The 16,112-nt window shown below is 42.4% G+C and overlaps 2 protein-coding genes across 5 annotated transcripts in view; both read left to right on the top strand.

Annotated features, from left to right (window-relative positions):
- Window positions 1-10,691, top strand: part of GARNL3 (GTPase activating Rap/RanGAP domain like 3) — a 312,374-nt gene extending 301,683 nt beyond the window's left edge. For all 3 annotated transcript variants that reach the window (XM_089685234.1, XM_089685233.1, XM_089685232.1), the window contains 2 exons: window positions 301-412; window positions 5,284-10,691. In XM_089685234.1, the coding sequence (XP_089541360.1) occupies window positions 301-412; window positions 5,284-5,446 (275 nt within the window). In that variant the 3' untranslated portion in view covers window positions 5,447-10,691. The remainder of the gene's footprint in view (window positions 1-300; window positions 413-5,283) is intronic.
- LOC149456305 (uncharacterized) lies at window positions 7,547-10,691 on the top strand. 2 transcript variants are annotated; one of them, XR_016313913.1, is made up of 3 exons: window positions 7,547-7,676; window positions 7,711-8,392; window positions 8,461-10,691. XR_016313913.1 is itself a non-coding variant. In XM_089685235.1 (2 exons), the coding sequence occupies exons 1-2, from the start codon at window positions 7,570-7,572 to the stop codon at window positions 8,300-8,302; spliced, it is 699 nt and encodes a 232-aa protein (XP_089541361.1). In that variant the 5' UTR covers window positions 7,547-7,569; the 3' UTR covers window positions 8,303-10,691. The 2 variants fall into 2 exon arrangements, 1 of the variants encoding a protein (XP_089541361.1); XM_089685235.1 differs by having other exon boundaries at window positions 7,711-10,691.
- Window positions 10,692-16,112: the final 5,421 nt, after the last annotated feature.

The following is a 16,112-nucleotide window of genomic DNA, read 5'->3' as shown; positions in this document are numbered from 1 at the left end:
AAAAATGACCACCCTAGCCTACTAGCCCAGAAAATGGGCTTTTTTTTATTTTACAGCTTATGCTTTTCATTGCTTCCAATTTTCATTTGGGTTTAGCTTCTAAAATTCTTCGACATTCGCTGAACCCTGCTCGAACTAAACCTAGGGCAGTTCAGTTTATCCCAACTCCTTATATATCTGCAGAACGTCTGGAGGAATGTCCCTAATTCAAATCTTATGTGGCATGGTGGTAAGGTTGGGATTTGGCTGCAGAACTAATGGGCGCTTTTCTAATTTGTTTGTGGTCTTTCTCATATTCAGGTCTTACTGGTGACACAAAGTCTGAAGGGTCACAGCGGCAGAAGAAATTTGCAAGAAAAGCAGTGGAAGAAGAGACTAAAGAAGAAGCTGTTCGATCAACCAGCACTGAAAGGTAAATAACAGCCTGACATTATACATGTCTTTTCTCACTGCTGGTGGAAAGATTTTCAACCTGTAGCACCTTCTGGAGCAGATTGCTGTGCCAGATGTTAGAGATGGGTAGAGACTGCCTGTCAACTCCTCAGCAAAAATTCACTGACATAATGTTCAGTTTGAGGTCTTCACAGTAGATATGATGGTATCAAGTGGGGCTAAAAAAAAATTGTTGACAGATACTTTCTTTAACTGTGCTTTTCCCCATGGATTTAGCTCTGCTTCCAAGACTTTCTGGAGCTTTTAAAGTGATATTAAACCCTCAGTTTCAGCAGCCAATTGAATCACTTACTGAGTATTGCTTGTTGAAAGCAGATTTATAGATCACTGACTATGTAAGGAAACACAAAGCTGCAGGGTCCTTATCTACTAAATTCAAAATCTTACCCATTGATGGAACTAGATAGAGGATCTACTTAAGTTTTGTTGCAAAGGCAAGGAAACTTTCCCAAACTCTAAAACAAGCTATAATCATGGACTGTGTTCTTACTGACACAAGAGTTAAAATCATAATGTCTGGCAAGCCCTGTTGCATAAACTTCTCAACCTCCAGGCTGCTAATCTCAATCTGTTTTCATTTAGATGACATAGAAGGCGTTGATGTAAAAAGTATGTTTTCAACAACAAAACCAAGGATTAGGCTAGCAAGGCCAACATGGGTTGATGACAATAGCCTTAACTTTTGTACCTCCTCTTGAATTATTAGAAGTACCTTCTAGATCAGCAGTACTGGTATAAATACATAAACTAAAGGGAACATATAAGGAACAACATTCACAAGGTCTTATTGGATAAAAAAAAGCAGTGTTCTATCCTCGTTACATGTTTCCCTGTGTGTAACTCAACATGCAGGTAAACCCTCCTATTCTGCAATAAACCAGACTGAGTGTAATCTTGAAGCTTATATAACAGAACGGGGTGGGTGAAACTATTAGGAAAACAGATCAGATGTACATTTGATCAATATATGAAATATAGAAAAACAATTAAATGATTAGGCTGTAAATGGCAATAAGTCCATGCTCACCAGGGATGCTGTCTGTAAGGGATGTAAGTTCAGTCCATGACATGTGCTGCAGAAAATTATGGTAGGTTCCTTTCCCTCAGTTCTTAAAGCAGAGCTCTAGTCAAAAGGAAGTTCCACTTTAAGGCCTCGTCACCTGCTCCCAGTTAAGGTTTGGCATCTTTTGGGAGCAGGTACCCGATTTTGACAGGTATCCACTCCCACTTCCAATGCAATCGCCTAGGCGTTTGGATGCGGAAGTTGTCTCCTCTCCGTAGTCTTCTGGGACATGTGACAGGTCCCAGAAGACCATGGGACCATTCACAAGGCGCAGCGCTACTTGAGCATGCACAGTGGGCACCCGGCTATGCCAGTGTTGGGGAGAGAGGATGGCCAGTGAAACCGGCTGCAGTGAGGATACTGCTGGATCAAGGGACAGGTGCGTGTCTCTTTTTTAAAAGTCAGCAGCTACAGTTTTTGTAGCTGGTGACTTTTATTTTTTTACATTTTGACTGGAGCTCACCTGCCTCCCCTTCTCAGAATGAAAGATGATGGGAGCTTTCATTAACCAAATACATACATTCAGTTTTTTTACAAAACCATACATTTATTCCGGTGTCCATCTAGTTGCCGAATTTAATATTGCAGGTTGAATTGTCCTGCAGGAGGCAGATCAAGCAGAGCTACCTAGAAGTGCATAAATCTATAAATTGTCCCTGCCCTTAATACTGCCTCCCAAAGAGTACACGAAGATTTACTTAAAGTGCTAATCCATAACCAAATAAAGTGCCTAAATATGAGCTAACTGGACCTTCATAAATAAAGTGCATTGAAGTAAACATATAAATGGGCCTTGGGAATCCTAATCAAAGTGCAGAATTAATATGAAACCTGTATTATAAAGTACTAATTAATATATTGATAATCATAAACCTCTATGTAACTTTACAACTTCTCCAACAAAGTGCAACCTGGATACCTCTTGCATCCCACCATACAAATAAAATGAAAAAATAAAGCAGCTAGAACAACATGGCAAACCCTCTGTCTCCACCAAAACAAACACTATACTATCAATGTGCTAATAATCTTGGTGCTAATAAAAATGTGTGTTATAATCAATGAGGACTAGTGTGATCATAAAAGAGAAATGAAACATCATAAAAAAGAAATAGAGAATAGTGAATACTCCAATGAAGAAACAAAATAGACGGCTTAACAAATAACAAATGAAAATAAATAAGTCCTCTAAATATCATAATAGTCCTAAAATAGTGATGTGAGCCCGGAGACAGTATCATATAGTGTAGTATGTTTTATTAAAAAGATAGCAAGCACGTGGAGCATAAAATCATCAATGGATAAAAAGCACTTACAAAGATGGCCGCCGGACCATCACGTGGACACGGCGGCGTGACGTGAGCACGTAGGCTCCTCTCTGATGCGTTTCATGCGCATGCACGCACATTCTCAAAGGGATCCATCGTCACATTGATATTACAGTGTCTATGGGAATGTTTGACCATTCTTCCAGAAGCGCATTTCTGAGGTAAGGCACTGATGTTGGATGAGAAGGCCTGGCTCACAGTCTCCGCTATATCGGGTTGAGGTGTGCAAGCCAGTCAAATTCCTCCACCCCAAACTCTCCCATCCACATCTTTATGGACCTTGCTTTGTGCACTGGTGCGAAGTCATGTTGGGACAGAAAGGGGCCATCCCCAAACTGCTCCCACAAACCTGGGAGCATGAGATTGTCCAAAATGTCTTGGTATGCTGACGCCTTCTTAAGAGTTTCCTTCACTGGAACTAAGGGGCCAAGCCCAACCTGTGGAACAACCCCACACCATAATCCCCATCTCCACCAAACTTTACACTTGGCACAACGCAGTCAGGCAAGTACCGTTATTCTGCCAAACCCAGACACGTCCATCGGATTGCCAGACAGAGAAGCATGGTTCGTCACTCCAGAGAACACGTCTCCACTGCTCTAGAGTCCTGTGGCGGCATGCTTTACACCACTGCATCCGACGCTTTGCATTGCACTTGATGATGTAAGGCTACTTGGCCATGGAAACCCATTCTTAGAAGTTTTCTACGCACTGTTGTTGTGCTAATCTGAAGGCCACACGAAGTTTGGAGGTCTTTAGCTATTGACTCTGCAGACAGTTGACGACATCTGCACACTGTGTACTTCAGCATGTGCTAACCCCGCTCTGTCATTTTACGTGGCTTAGTTGCTGTTGTTCCCAGTTGCTTCCACTTTGTTATAATACCACTAACAATTAACCGTGGAATATTTAGTAGCAAGGACATTTTACGGATGGACTTACCGCACAGGTAGCAACCTATCACAGTACCACGCTTGAAATCACCGAGCTCCTGAGAACGACTCACTCTTTCACAAATGTTTGTAGAATCAGTCTGCATGCCTAGGTGCTTGATTTTATACCATGGAGGTAATTTGAACACCTGAATCCAATGATTTGGAGGGGTGTCCCAATACTTTTGGCAATATAGTGTATATTAGGTAATGATAAATAATAAACCAAAATAGCAGTACAATGATCTAATCAAAAATAATAGTTAGAAAGTCGAACCAGCAATTATTTTCAAATATAAATGAAATAGGACTAACTGTCTAAAAATGCAGCGTAGGAAACTCTCAGTAACTCTGCAGCATATGACAAAGGCTATGCAGATTGAATATCTGGTTGTAGAGAGATCACATGAACAAAGCGCAAAGTGTACCTTGGCATGTATTGATTTAGAATACCATACACAGGACAATCCAATAAACTTAGAATCTATCTGAGGTCATGAACAAATGTTCTCTACTTTGTCATATATACCCAGCTAAACCATTAACTAAAAGCTGAACTTAGCTTTGGGGATATTTTGAAGAGAATCCTCGCCCCAGAGAATTGAAACGAAGATAATTTATACTGCGGTTAAATTATTTCACATCAACTCCGGTGCTAACCATAATCAATATCAGACTAAACAGTTTAGCTGGAAGTGAGCACAAATTGTCTACAGAAAAATGAAAGTTATACGTTGCCAATATACAGGTGAAACTCGAAAAATTTGAATATTGTGCAAAAGTTTATTTATTTCAGTAATGCAACTTAAAAGGTGAAACTAATATATGAGATAGACTCATTACATGCAAAGCAAGATCGTTCAAGCTGTGATTTGTCATAATTGTGATGATTATGGCTTACAGCTCATGAAAACCCCAAATCCACAATCTCAGAAAATTAGAATATTGTGAATTTTCGAGTTTCACCTGTAGATTCTATAGTATCAGTGATTTCAGGTGTCCGTCCCTTGTCTACTGTCTTGTGTATCGTATCTGACCGTCTTCTAACTTTTATCACCCCAAAAAACCTAGGCGGGCACAGCTTATCTCGTCTAATTATGATATCACTCAATGATCCTAATTACCTGAAGGAGGCAGTATAGGATTAGGAATAATGTAGGATTTTCCTAACACCTCCTGCACCATGTCGAGAGTTGACTTCTAACTCTTAGCTTGTAAGAAGACTCTAAATTTAAGAGATATCTGCTCTTTTGACAGGAATGTTTAGACTGGGACCAGCACTTAAAATAATGTATTACCTAAGTGATTCTAGAGAAAAAAAAAAAAATACTACGTATACATCTTACAGACATTGGTTGAGGTAATTTGTACTGAGATTTCTTAATTATCTAACTTCTTCTGTAGCATACAGATGTTGTAATACATTAAATTCAAACTAAAGTGGTTCTAAAGACTCAAGGTTTTTTACCTTCATGCATTCTATGATCTGAATCTCTTTCTTTACTAGGATTAATTCAGGCTCATTTGAAAGTAACTCGGAAAGTCAGCGCCATTGTTCTACTAGTTCTGACCCAGAATCCAACATCAGTGTGGAGGAGAGCCCCCCGTTTAGCAGTAGTCCTTTCCACATGGCGGAGTCCTTTGATGAAGACATTGTCGACTTAAAGTGACGACAATCTTTGTTACCCTGCACCTTATCCATCCTCTTCCCTTACACGTCACTGGAATGTCACAACACAGCTGCGTGTGATGGAGTACCTGAAGCAAGGAGATGGCAGTCTGTTCACAAGAACTACTGAACAATGCGGCCATAAACACCATCACTCTCTTCACTGAGGTTCATGAACTGCCATTGCTGATAAACAGACTGAATCATCTGATCTATAACCATCCTTTATTTACAATGTGGCATGCTATAGCCTCTCTCCCTGTAGCGACTACTATGCAGGGTGACAGGTCACCTCTGATCGCAAAGTGAAATGTTCAGTTCAGCACTTAAAGTCATAGAACATCAGTAGGTTATGGAGATGTGGGAGATTTCTAGATGGCTGTTTCCTGTCATTTACATTCTAATCAGAAATTTTACCTCTGTACACTGAACACTGGAAATCAATCTGGACCTGACGCCATCATCTGTCTATGAAACCCTAGCACCGTAAACACAAGAGCCATATATGAAGATATCACTTGTACAGCATTCTGGAAATGTCACAGCTGTCACCTCTATTCCATGCATGGTGATAAGCTGAGACACTGCATACAATTGAGACCTGTTGGAAACAGCTTCCACAAACCATTAAGGCCCCATGCACACTAGCATTTTGTAAGCTCCTAGAAGCGGTTATCAGCATTTTTTTTCTGCTCCTAGAAGCTAAGTAGTGTTATCCTGTGTGTCCATGCACACTATTTTAGGCTAGTAGCGTTTTTCAAGTTTCAGTGTTTAAGAGCAGAAAAAAACATTGTTTTGGTAGAGTTTTTGGGAAAAGCTGAACACTCCTAAAAGCTTTTTTGTTTCTGCACGTACTGTAAAAACGTTAACAGAATGCAAAGGATCCTAAAAAAAGGAAATTACCAGTGTTTTTTAGCTTAAAAAAACCCCCCCACTAGTGTGTATGGATCCTAAAGTTGAACTCCAGGAAAATTTCTGTCCATCCATCCCTGAGAATTACACATGCCTGCCACACAAAACATACAAGATAGATGATACTACTTTCTTTGTAACAGTTACAGATTATAAAAGAAATACATTGGTATCTTCTCTCTACCCTATGCTGCTAACTGGGCACTGTAGGAAAAGCAGGAAACTGATGAGGTAATCTTTCCCTTCAATCTGCTGTCTCCTCCCAGCAGCTTTATAGTCAGCAGAATTTTTCATTTTATTTTTTAATTAATTTTAAGTACTTTTATGGCTCCATCAATTTACACAGCGCTTTACACACACATATATATATATATATATATATATATATATATATATATATATATATATATATATATATATATATATATATATATATATAGTACATTCACATCAGTCCCTAACCCTCAAGGAGCATACAATCTAAGGTCCCTAGCTCACATTCATACATACACATACTAGGGCCAATTTAGACAGGATCCAATTAACCGACCAGCATTTCTTTAGAGTGTCAGAGGAAATCAGAGTACCCAGAGGAAACCCACGCAGGCACTGGGAGAACATGCAAACTACAGGCAGGTGGTGCCGTGGGTGGAATTCTACTGCCAGGTGGAAGTGCTAACCATTTAGCCACTGTGCTGCCCTGTTGTATGCAACATACCTTGCTGGCTCCCAGTGCTATCCCTCGATCTCATAATCTGGGTGCTGCTATACAGGGAGATTGCTAGAGGTTGATACAAAATTAAATTTGGGTAATTTCACTAGCTGTGCTTGGGAAAAAAAATATCGGTGAATAAAGAGCTGCATTAATGTGTATCTTTTTATATATTCCTGGAGTTCAGCGTTAAAATGTTGATTTATCTCTATGCAGGACATTCAAACGTCAAGTTTCTATGGGGATGTTTAGATAATATGTCTGATTACTAATCTCCAATATAGTTCTAGGAAAGTTTGCTGGACAGAAAGAACAGAGGGAAGACCTGTCCTTAAAACAAAAAAACAGTTGGAACAGGCCTAAATACAGATGGACAGACCAAACTGGTAGATAGGCTGCACTTACAGACAAGTGGAACAGTGAATAACAAGTGCTTAAACACAGAAAGCCAGACAAAGCAAGCAGAAGACCTGTGCCTACAAGACCATTGGAACAAGCAGATGCCCTATCCTTACAGACAGATGGAACAAGCAGAAGACCTGCGTGTACAGAGAGAAAAAACAAGCAGAAGACCTGCGTGTACAGAGAGAAAAAACAAGCAGAAGACCTGCGTGTACAGAGAGAAAAAACAAGCAGAAGACCTGCGCTAACAGACAGATGGAGCAAGCAGAAGACCTGCATGTAGAGAGATGGGACAAGCAGAAGACCTGCGCTTACAAACAGATGGAGCAAGCAGAAGACCTGCGCTTACAAACAGATGGAGCAAGCAGGAGACCTGCGCTTACAAACAGATGGAGCAAGCAGGAGACCTGCGCTTACAAACAGATGGAGCAAGCAGAAGATCTGCGCGTACAGATAAATGGAGCAAGCAGAAGACCTACGCTTACAGAGAGATGGAGCAAGCAGAAGACCTGTGCTTACAGAGAGATGGAGCAAGCAGGAGACCTGCGCTTACAAACAGATGGAGCAAGCAGGAGACCTGCGCTTACAAACAGATGGAGCAAGCAGGAGACCTGCGCTTACAAACAGATGGAGCAAGCAGAAGATCTGCGCGTACAGATAAATGGAGCAAGCAGAAGACCTACACTTACAGATAAATGGAGCAAGCAGAAGACCTACGCTTACAGAGAGATGGAGCAAGCAGAAGACCTGTGCTTACAGAGAGATGGAGCAAGCAGAAGACCTACGCTTACAGATAGATGGAGCAAGCAGAAGACCTACGCTTACAGATAGATGGAGCAAGCAGAAGACCTACGCTTACAGATAGATGGAGCAAGCAGAAGACCTACGCTTACAGAGAGATAGATGGAACAAGCAGAAGACCTGCGCTTACAGAGAGATGGAGCAAGCAGAAGACCTACGCTTACAGATAGATGGAGCAAGCAGAAGACCTACGCTTACAGAGAGATAGATGGAACAAGCAGAAGACCTGCGCTTACAGAGAGATAGATGGAACAAGCAGAAGACCTGCGCTTACAGAGAGATAGATGGAACAAGCAGAAGACCTACGCTTACAGATAGATGGAGCAAGCAGAAGACCTACGCTTACAGATAGATGGAGCAAGCAGAAGACCTACGCTTACAGAGAGATAGATGGAACAAGCAGAAGACCTGCGCTTACAGAGAGATAGATGGAACAAGCAGAAGACCTGCGCTTACAGATAGATGGAGCAAGCAGAAGACCTACGCTTACAGATAGATGGAGCAAGCAGAAGACCTACGCTTACAGAGAGATAGATGGAACAAGCAGAAGACCTGCGCTTACAGAGAGATAGATGGAACAAGCAGAAGACCTGCGCTTACAGAGAGATAGATGGAACAAGCAGAAGACCTACGCTTACAGATAGATGGAGCAAGCAGAAGACCTACGCTTACAGAGAGATAGATGGAACAAGAAGACCTACGCTTACAGAGAGATAGAAACAAGCAGAAGACCTGCACTTACAGACAGATGGAACAAGCAGAAGACCTGCACTTACAGACAGATGGAACAAGCAGAAGACCTGTGCTTACAAGAAAATAGGCAGATGATCAGTGCTTATGAACACATAGAAGAAGATAGCCTATGGTTAGGGACAGTTGGAACCAGCAGATGACCTTTGCTTCAACATACATGGATAGACAGAGCAGGGAGATTACCTGCACTTACCCACAGATACAAAAAGCAGATGACCAATGCTAATGGACAGACGGAGCAGGAAAATGACTGGTGCTTTTGCACAGACGGAACAGGGAGATGACCAGTGCTATTCCAGAAAAACCTGGAGATGGATTGTGCTTTTACACATACATAGAGCCAGAACAAGGGAATATTGTGTGCGTATATACAGATGTCAGTGGAAAATGAACTGCATGAGCATGTGGACAGAGAGGTAGGTAAACGTATGCTTACACACAACCAAAACAGGGTGATAACAAGCACTCACATACAGGTGGACAGAAGAAGGAAGAGGGAGATGACCTGCACATACTCACAGAGGGAAGAGTGGTGACAGTATTTGGGTTTTGCTATACAGAGGTGATCTTCTTCTAAGGGCTGCACCACCCTGCTGATCTAGAAGTGGTAGAATAAGAAATAACAGACAAGATGTGATACCACATGGGACTGAACTTGGAAACTCCCTTCATGGAGACTTCTGAAGTTCGTAAGAAATCACTAAGCTCCCCTTCCACTGATCAGTCGTCAGGGCGGTCCATAAACTCTGCACTGTGGGGTCAAATTTAGTTAGAGTTATACAAAGACCGCACAGAGCAACAAATCAGTGCACCTCAATTTCTGTCACCGTGGACTCCCTTGCAGGCCATTTTCTCAGGATTTCCTTAGTCACACCCAGCTGTGCTTTACTTTGTAAACCTGGCATGAGGTCAACGCGGCATCTGGTTCTTGTAGTTCTGCACCCCCTGCAGGCTGGGGGTGGTAGTTCAATACCCACTGGAGGCCTCCTGGGCTGCCAAATTCTGTTGCCAAATGACCCAGAGCAAGTGGCCAGATGGCTATGGGCGCTGCAGCCAGTGTTGTGACACTTTCTGGATAAAAGCCAGTGACGTCTGTTCTGTGGCCTACCCTGTGAACTGCATGTCCCTTCCCCCCCTCCCCCCTCCCCGTTACCTGTCTCAATGTGAACTCCCAACACTATGACGAGCCTTGAAGAGAACATTTAAAAAAAAAAAAAAATTATTTTTTTGCAGATTTACTTATTTATTATTAAATGTTTAACTTGGTGAATGGAAACATGTTACATTGGCAAGGTTTGTACAATTTTTTTTTTGTTTATTTTTGTTACCTTTTCCCCCCTGTCGGGTCAGCTTTTATTTGTTTTCTTACACTCCCAGAACTTTTTGCAGTGGTTTTGTATCTGATTCTGTACTGTTAGACTGTTGCTGAACTTCTGTGATACAAAAAAACAAAAAGATTACCACCAAGTGTCTTAAACTATATTGTACTTCATTGTTTTTAAGCCAAGTGATAATGTAAATGTTTTGGTGTTTCAGACGTGGCCTGTATAGATACAGAATTATTGATAAATAACAATTATTACCACAATATTTTAAAGTGCTGTGGGGTCACTGCTGTGGAGGTGGATATTTTGTTCTGATATACAATAAATATTTATGAAATTTGGTCTCAGGACTTATTGCACTTTATCAGTAAATAAAATGATGGAGCAGAGTTCGGAGTGTTATTGTGTGACCGAAAAATGCTTTTATTTTTTTCATTCACTAGATTCACCGCAGTCTTGGTTCTTTTTCTTTCTTTCTTATGTCCACTAGATTCACTAGATTCACCGCAGTCTTGGTTCTTTTTCTTTCTTATGTCCACTAAAAAGTCACAGTTTAACTTAAAGTGATTCTAAAGGTTCATTTTTTTTTTTTAATAACAAACATGTCTATACTTACTGGCCGGGTGCAGTGGTATTGCACAGAGCAGCCTGGTTCCTCCTCTTCTCGGGTCCCCCACAGGCTCTCCTGGCTCATCCTGTCTGTCGGGTGACCTGACAGCAAGCAGCTTGCTATGGGGGCACCTACTGCTCTGTGTGTCCATTCACACATGGACCCGTGGCTTGGCCCTGCCCCTCTCTCCTCATTGGCTGAATGGCTGATTGACAGCAGCAGGAGCCAATGGCTCCCATTTGCTGTCTCAGCCAATGAGGAGGCAGAGATCCGAGGCTGTCATTCACATTGCTGGATCGCGATGGGGTTCAGACAGAGGCATATTTTCCACAAGGCAAACAAGGCATTTGCCTAGGGCAGCATTTTTCAGGGGGGCAGCATTTGGACACATGCGGCTTGGGGACTAGGTGTTGTTGGTCAATGTCAGGCTCTCTCCTGTGGGGGAATTTTGTGGTGCCTAGGGCAGCACAAAACCTAAATACCCTGGGCTCAGGTAAGCAATGGGGAAGCTGCTTCTTGGGGTTACTCATGCTGGCTCACTTCAGAGCCCCGATGACTGCATCCATTGGAGGGAGAGAACAGAGAGAGCCACTGCTCATGTGCACAGTGCTGGATCAAGATCAGACTCAGTTAAGTATAAGAGGGACTGGGGGTGGGTAGGTGATCCTGGACACAGAAGGTTTTTTGCCTTAAACTATTACTAAACCCAGGACCCTGCATTCACTCTATCTGGTCTCCCACAGTACACACAACATGGAAGTGCAATTATTTTAGTAAATATAAACTGCTAAATAGCTTTTCTCATCAGCAGTTAGAGAATTCTTGTGACTTCTATCAGTGTCCAGCAGCGCACATGTTAAAGTTTTCATTTTGCTCTAGGAGGATGCAGAACCCCTGACCTCTGTCTGGACAGTGCTGATTTGGCCCTGTACTGATCACATGCACTCTCCCCAAAAAAAAGAAAAAAAAAACCCTCTCTAACAATACACACCAAACTTAACATGTGCAGAGTGACTCTACACTATATGCCTTATCAGAAGATAAGAGAGGGACACTGGAAGAAGGAGAGGATCAGAGAAGTCAGGATCAAACAGCCTTTTTATACCATGCAGAGGATTAACCCCTTAGGTTCCACAGTGAGTATAACTAGCATGCTTTACTGCTTTATACAGACTGATTTTACTATTGTGGGTTTAGTAACACTTTCAATTCAAAGAAAGCATTAGTGTTAAAAAAAACCTTCAGACTTTGGAGCCACTTCAAGAATACCTACTTGACGTTGAATAGACTTTTTTTTTTTTTTTTTTTTAAACCAGAGTTTAGTGCCTGTTTGATGGTTATTTTTCATGAAAGAGTTTCATACTGTGGCTTTCTGCCTTCTTCTAACATCCTCTGCGAGCTCCTGAACCTCCCCTCACTTCTGATCTTTGGAATTAGTAGGGCGTGTTAGTTGTGACAGTGAGCACTGCTCTATGTACACTAAACATCCCAGAGTTCATATTCCATCCCAGGAGCAAGCATGTGAGGCTGGCTACTTTCCTATATACAGTGGGACCATGGAGAATGAATGGAACAGGAAGACGGATCACAGCAGAAAAACAGGAATTTGGAGGATCCTGACAAATTAAGGTACTTTTTGAGTTAGAAATACATACTTGCAAATGTTTTTAAATTAAACCAGAGTTTAGTATTACTTTACCATAAACATTATTAAATACGTCATTTGAGCCTGAGAAACTTGTCATACTTTATATGCTTGTTAACTGCAACTGCCAGCATGCCTTTCAAGCTAGTGTGTGCTGAGACTTATTCTATATGACTGAGTGGCAATGAATACCCAAACTCACTATCATACTAGTTCCGTTATTCAGATTTTATGGCTTTAATACTTCACTATCAAATCACTATACAGCCAATAGAGTTCTGGCCAGCTCAGTGGATTGCTTTAAAAAAAGGCCTGGATTCTTTCCTAGATACACAGAATATAACTGGATACTAACATTTATACGTAATGTTGATCCAAGGAATATTGGATTGCCTCTCAAGGGATCAGGAAGGAATGGTTTCCCCTGCAGGAGCAAAGTGGATCATGCATTTCTGTTTTTTTTGCCTTCCTCTGGATCAACTGTGGGTATAGGTTTAGAACTTTTTTTTTTTTTTTTTGGTTGAACTGGATGGACTTTTGTTTTTTTTCAGCCAGACTAACCATGTCAGCAGACTCAGAGCTATCATTAAAAGTGACACTCTGAAGTGAGAGTTGGCAACCCATTGATCGCAGGCAGGTGAGTGGTATATCTCATTAATGTCCCTTTCCTTGCCAATCCTCAAGTGCTCCTTCCTCACTGGCAGAGTGGTCCAGGACAACAATGAGCTCAGCTCTCCCATCGGGAAGCTGTCAAAGCCGACTGAATCCTAGGCAGCAGAGGCATTCTCCACCCAGCAGCACACCCCTTGCCTATGATTTGTGGTCACCTTTGACAGTTTTCAGGTGGGTTTGGGCTCTTGTCTGCACATGCCTGAGCTCATCCCCTGAGTGTTCTGTGCTGATCCCCACAAGCCCGCCTCTCCTGTCCATCCCAGACACTTGTAGATGACATTATGTGGGATGGAAGAGAGTGGAGGGCTGGCAGGGGGCAGCACACCGGTACAGGTAAATCTATTGCAGCGGCTACCCTGCACTGCATGAGGAAACCGCTTCTGTATAAGATTACTACCCCCAGTACTCTGCCCTCCTTAACCCCTCTGTCCTCCACCCTACTGACCCCCTAGTCCTAATATTAGACTGTCCTCCACCCTACTGACCCCCTAGTCCTAATATTAGACTGTGCTCCACCCTACTGACCCCCTAGTCCTAATATTAGACTGTGCTCGACCCTAAGCTCCTAATCCTGCTGGAATGACAGGTCAGTGCTCTGGCTTGTACTTCACTGAAGCCATGTATTCATGTAAAAATCCTGTCAGGTGTTGGCTTTCATTTACCTGTATGTCCCCTAGTCCTCTGCCCTATCTGCTGCTGACCCCTAGATGCAGTTCTACATACTACTTATACTGGCCAGAGCTGACAACCAAGCCAGAATTGAGGGCAGCCAGGCCTCAGACTGGTTGAGCAAGTCCTCCTGCAGTTGCAGTTGTCTTGCCTTCCTGATGGACTCTTACTACAGCCTTGTGGCTGTCATCAATTACTCTCCAAACTGAAAAACATTGTGAATGATGCCAAGTTTCTTACTGAAGCTAACTTATAGGGTAGGCCAAGTTTACTGTATATTTTTATTGACATTGTTTTGCATATTTTTCAAATTTTTTCATGTGGTCCTCACTTTTTTATTGGGGCCTTGCTAGTTAATTTCTTCCAAAAAAAAGGGGTGGGGTGGGGGGAGTGATCTTTGATCTCTCCCATGTTGTTCAGGGAGATCTCCACTTCTCAAAGATTGCCTACCCCTTTTTCTATACTATTCCCCTTAAAGCATAAGTTCACATTTTCCAAAAAAGTGAACCAACACCTTACAACTTCTCCACCCCACAGTCCCTGCTGTACTTACCTCTATGGGTGATGAGCTGTCAGTGCCCACATAGCTGGTACCTCGGTCTGGTTATTTGAAATCACTGCTCTTCTCCCTATTCTTTCTGTAGTGCTTCTGGGACAGAAAAGAGCAATTGTCTAATCATTGTCTGTCCTGGAAGTGCTGCAGAAAGAAGAGGAAGTTGAACGGAATTTCAAACAACCAGACCACTGCATCAGCTGTGAGCACTAGGGATGCACAGATACCTTTTTTTTTTTTTTTTTATTAAATCAGTGGAGTACACGTACCGATAGTTTCATTCAAGTAGTCGCTGATACCGATTGCAGATACCTTCCAGTGCGATTAGAGTCCATACAAAATGTATTGACACAAATTGCTCCTCAAAGAATAGTATGCAATTTGAACAGGAATGTGATTCTTGTCAACACTGCATGCGGTTTCCCCACTGCTCCTGTGTTAACCCAGGCTTATCATAGGATGTTCACACAGGAGCGGTGCAGGTAGGTTTCCCACAGTGGAGAGTGGACGTGTGGGGATGTATACAATGCTCCATATTCTATTGGTAGGAGAGAAAGCAGCAAAAATTTGAAATCCCCCCGCTTCCTCTCCTCACAGGGATGACAGTTCGGGCTAGAGGGCTTTTGATTGGTCAGCACCGTCACACAGACAGTGTTGACCAATCAGATGCTGTCTAGCCCACACAGTATGGGCTGGACGGCATCTGAGAGGAGAAAAAGCGGCAGGGATTTCAAATCCGCTTTCTCTCCTCTCCTACCGTTGAGAATATGGACCATCTGTCCTAGTGGGCACAGACAGCTCTTCACCCATGGAGGCAAGTACAGCGGGGACCATGGTGGGGATGGGGAAGGTGTAAAGCGTTAGTTGACCTTTTCATTTTTTCTGAAAAAGGTGAATTAATATATTAAAAGGAACTTTACACCCCCCTACCTTTTTTATTTTTCCGTTGCCCCCCCATACTTGTCGTGCAGCATCATCTTTGCTCCACATACTCACCTGTCTAGTGGATCCAGTGTTGTCCTGCTGTGATCCACTGCTTAGGTGAAAGCCTGAGTCCCACGTCACCATCTTGGTACACCTCCATCATTGGAAGTCGGCTGCCTATTCCGGTTTCAGTCAACTGGCCCATGAGAACTCACCTGTTTGTTCTACTGCAGCAGCCTCTTGGGATGCGTGATGTAGATATCCCAAGACATGTTATTCTTGTCTAGATGAGAGGGAGTGGGCATGAAAATAAATGTAATCAGCTATTAAAAAACCACACACACACGGAGGGAGTAGTGCTTAGGGAATTACCGATTTTAAAGTAGTCAAATCTGCTAACAAGTGCAGGAGGCACATGACAAGCAAAAAAAATAAAAAATAGTAAGGTAAAATGCTTTAAATATTTATTATACTTGGTTTTAAGGTGGTGACAGGATCAATGAACGTGTACCCATGTTTGTCTGCAGACTGAAGGATTATAAATTTAGGGCTGCCTGTGGGTGCTGCCACCCAGTGACTGTTCATTTGTCACACAGACAAGACTTTTGACTCCACAAGTAGGTGTCAGCAGTCATACAGATTGATCAGTGTCTCCCAACAGCTGGGGTGCAGCCTCCCTCCACTGGCCC

This window comes from Staurois parvus, unplaced genomic scaffold, assembly GCF_062004578.1.
Source record: "Staurois parvus isolate SC_StPar_1 unplaced genomic scaffold, SC_StPar_1.0 ptg000365l, whole genome shotgun sequence".
Classification (NCBI taxonomy): domain Eukaryota; kingdom Metazoa; phylum Chordata; class Amphibia; order Anura; family Ranidae; genus Staurois; species Staurois parvus.
Note: the sequence above shows the minus strand (reverse complement) of the source record. Positions and strands in the feature narration are given on the sequence as shown.

Excerpts from the sequence above, each read along its gene's own strand:
- LOC149456305 (XM_089685235.1), top strand. The coding sequence starts at position 7,570 with ATGCCCTATCCTTACAGACAGATGGAACAAGCAGAAGACCTGCGTGTA. Across the intron at positions 7,677-7,710 it reads AGAAAAAACAAGCAGAAGAC|CTGCGCTAACAGACAGATGG; the intron begins CTGCGTGTACAG and ends CAAGCAGAAGAC.